The sequence below is a fragment of the Scleropages formosus genome, chromosome 17 (genome assembly GCF_900964775.1).
Source record: "Scleropages formosus chromosome 17, fSclFor1.1, whole genome shotgun sequence".
NCBI classification, from domain to species: Eukaryota; Metazoa; Chordata; class Actinopteri; order Osteoglossiformes; family Osteoglossidae; genus Scleropages; species Scleropages formosus.
The window spans coordinates 8,856,031-8,858,907 of record NC_041822.1 but is presented as its reverse complement, the minus strand read 5'-3'; the positions used below and the strand labels follow the sequence as shown (position 1 = coordinate 8,858,907).

Genomic DNA, 2,877 nt, shown 5'->3' with positions numbered 1-2,877 from the left:
ATGTGGGAATGTGACGGGTCAGCAGGAGGAAAAGGAGCTGAAGTCTTGAAGAACCTGACTGAGCTGGTGCTAGCAGAGAACCCTGTGTCCAACCTGCCCCACTACAGGCTCTTCTTGGTCTTCCACTTGAGGGCTCTAGAGAAGCTAGATGGGCTGCCAGTCAGCGTGCAGGAGCGAAACATAGCCCATCAGCGCTTCCATATGGGTACATATGATCCACTCAACAAATGGACTCATTTTTGGGTGCGGTGGGTTGGGTAGGATCCCAGTTTGACTCCTTCAGTCTTGCTATAGTGCCCTGGAGCAAGGTACTTGCACTGAACTTTGCTAATAACAATTCCCTGCTGTATAAATGGGTAAATAATTGTCCGTCACTTTGGATAAAGGCGTCATCGGAGTAAAAAACAGTTGTTGCTACTATGCGCTCACGAGCTCTGCGTATGGCTCTCGGGTCTGATAAACTTCTACATACTTTTTTTGTAGAGGAGGTTGAGCATCTCGAGCAAGAATTGGAGAGTCAGCTGGCAGTGATCGAGAAGCTCAGGGAGGAGCAGACGGCTACGTTACAGGAGCTGGAAAAGCAGGAGACCCTCAACCGGAATCTGCAGCTCCAGAATCGTGAGCAGCAGAGCTGCCAGGCTCAGCTAGAGAGGGAACTGGAGACCAAGAACGAGCTGGTGGGATAATTTTCCACATACGAGATTCATGCGTAGACAATTACATGCAGTCACAAAGGAGCAGAGGCACACAAGTGCAGACACACACAAGATATTCATATAGACTTCTGTTTTATATATAATTCTTGTCTGCTATACAGTATGCATGAAATGTTCATTGTATGACATGAGCCTGATAGATAATGATGAAACACGGGATCCTTGTGATGTTATTCGTAATTTGGTTAAAAGAAAGTAATTTTTTCCATTGCTATTAAATTCAGTGGGCTGAACAATAATGTTGTCTTATTCAGTAGCGCTAACTTCATGCCATGATATTTATGTCTCTGCTTCCCTTTTCTCACCTTTAGCTGCTCTCCTGGCTACTAATACTATAGTACCCTATCCATCAGTTTTTTTTCTCCTAAGCTTCAGGTAGTATTGTTCAGCCCTTGGAATGGTGTCCGTATACATGGATCGGTGTGCATGTATGTTTGTTGAAATGTATTTTTTTTTTTGTCATTATTTGTTTTAATACAAAAGATGAGTCAATTTTTCCAGGCTGTTTTGGTGAACTGAGCTGCATTCCTTACCGATACGTCATGTCTTTCTTCTACCACTTTTGAAAGTGAAGCAAATTGGTTAAAGCTAAAATTTTTTTTTCCCCCGATCGCAACTTGTGCTCTGTGACTGAGTTTATCCACATAGCAGTAACAAGAGCGCTGCTTTAACCCGTGTACAGGTACACACGCTCTCTGGCTTTCTCTGGGGCTGGAAGGGCAGCTTGAGAAACATGTAGCCCAGATGAGCCAAGCACAAGGGGAGATGGACCACCTGCAGAGCCTGCTGGGAACCATGGATCCTAGTTATCTACAACATATCAGTGAGGTCCCATCTCTCTTGCGCTATGCTTATTAGTACGCTGGTAAACTGCGGTACTTCTGGGCTTTGTGTCAAAAGAACAACGGGTCAAATTTAGTGTTTCGCATGCTAAATGCTTTCCTGTATGTGCCTGGTTACAAACTTTCAGTGACAGCGATGATTCTCAGGGCTCTCAGAACTGTTTCCTTCCCTTACAGTACTCGCAGTATTATCTCTAATATTTACATGCTTTGTGATTTCTCATCTTTCTTTACAAATGCAGCTTTTTTTAAACCATGAAAATGATCGTAGTGATACCCTTGAAAGGTATTTTGGTTTGACTTCGCTTCCTCTTAAGAGTATCTTCCAAAAGAATTTTTCTAATTTTCTACTCTTCAACTGTTATTTTATAGTTAGATTATAATTTACAAGTAAACTGACTTCTTAGATATTTTCCCTGAAAGACATTTTATTGAGGTGTTTTAAACAGAAGAAATGACATCATATTATTTCATTACTGACTGGCAGCATGGTGGTACAGTAGGTAGCACTGGCACCTCATAGTGGCTGGACTATTCAGGCCCAGGTTTGAACCAATGGACCATGTTCTCCTCGTGTTATTTCTGTGCGTTTCTTCCCACGTTGCAAACATTTGTACTTCAGGTGAATTGGTGATGCTGCGTTTCCTGTACTGAGTGAGTGACTCTGTCTGTCTCGCGCTCCCATCTCTCTTAGCTCCGATGGGTTGGCATCCCGTCCAGGGAATACCACCCAGCCATGCGCCCTGTCGTTCCGGGATGGGCTCCGGACCTTTGCGCCTAACCAGGACAAGCAGTTAATGAAAATAAATGAATGCTTTCACTATTGGCGTTATGGTCACAGGGGCACTTAATCTTTTTCATGGTTTTTTTGACATAGTACTACGTCTTTCTCCTCACTAGGTGGGGGGTAGGTTGGGAATTGAGTGTCATGAAAAAATGCAACCCCTCTCGCCGCTACTGCTTGCAAATGAATAGACACAGAGAGATAGTGCATATACCGTTGGACAGAGGAAGGAACACCGCATCAAACGAGATATCAACTGCCGCTGTCAGTTCAGCCTGAGCAAGCTGACAATGTTGCGAAAATGTTCCACATTTGACTCGCTACATGTCATCACGTTCGAACCATGTCACCAAGCGTTGACATGAGCACCTCAGTTCGTCGCTGGAGCGCTGTGCTATCTAACACGTATTGCGCCGACAGGAAAACCTTCATTTAGATCGAGGTATGGGGCGCAAAGCGGATCAGCGAATTAAACATTTCAAAGATGCCCAACAAACACAAGGCGAAATAGTATCGCGCCCGACAAGCTGCTCTT

At 44.2% G+C, this 2,877-nt stretch overlaps 1 protein-coding gene across 1 annotated transcript; it reads left to right on the top strand.

Moving 5' to 3' along the window:
* LOC108938537 (centriolin-like) lies at window positions 1-1,792 on the top strand. Its single transcript, XM_029259715.1, has 3 exons — window positions 1-205; window positions 484-677; window positions 1,399-1,792. Exons 1-3 carry the CDS (start codon window positions 1-3, stop codon window positions 1,453-1,455), a joined length of 456 nt encoding a protein of 151 aa, XP_029115548.1. The 3' UTR covers window positions 1,456-1,792.
* The last annotated feature ends 1,085 nt before the right edge of the window (window positions 1,793-2,877 follow it).

Bases quoted from the DNA above. Each gene is read 5' to 3' on its own strand.
- LOC108938537 (XM_029259715.1), top strand. From the start codon at position 1: ATGTGGGAATGTGACGGGTCAGCAGGAGGAAAAGGAGCTGAAGTCTTG. The intron at 206-483 runs GTACATATGATC...CTTTTTTTGTAG, and splicing joins CCATCAGCGCTTCCATATGG to AGGAGGTTGAGCATCTCGAG. The intron at 678-1,398 runs GTGGGATAATTT...ACCCGTGTACAG, and splicing joins TGGAGACCAAGAACGAGCTG to GTACACACGCTCTCTGGCTT.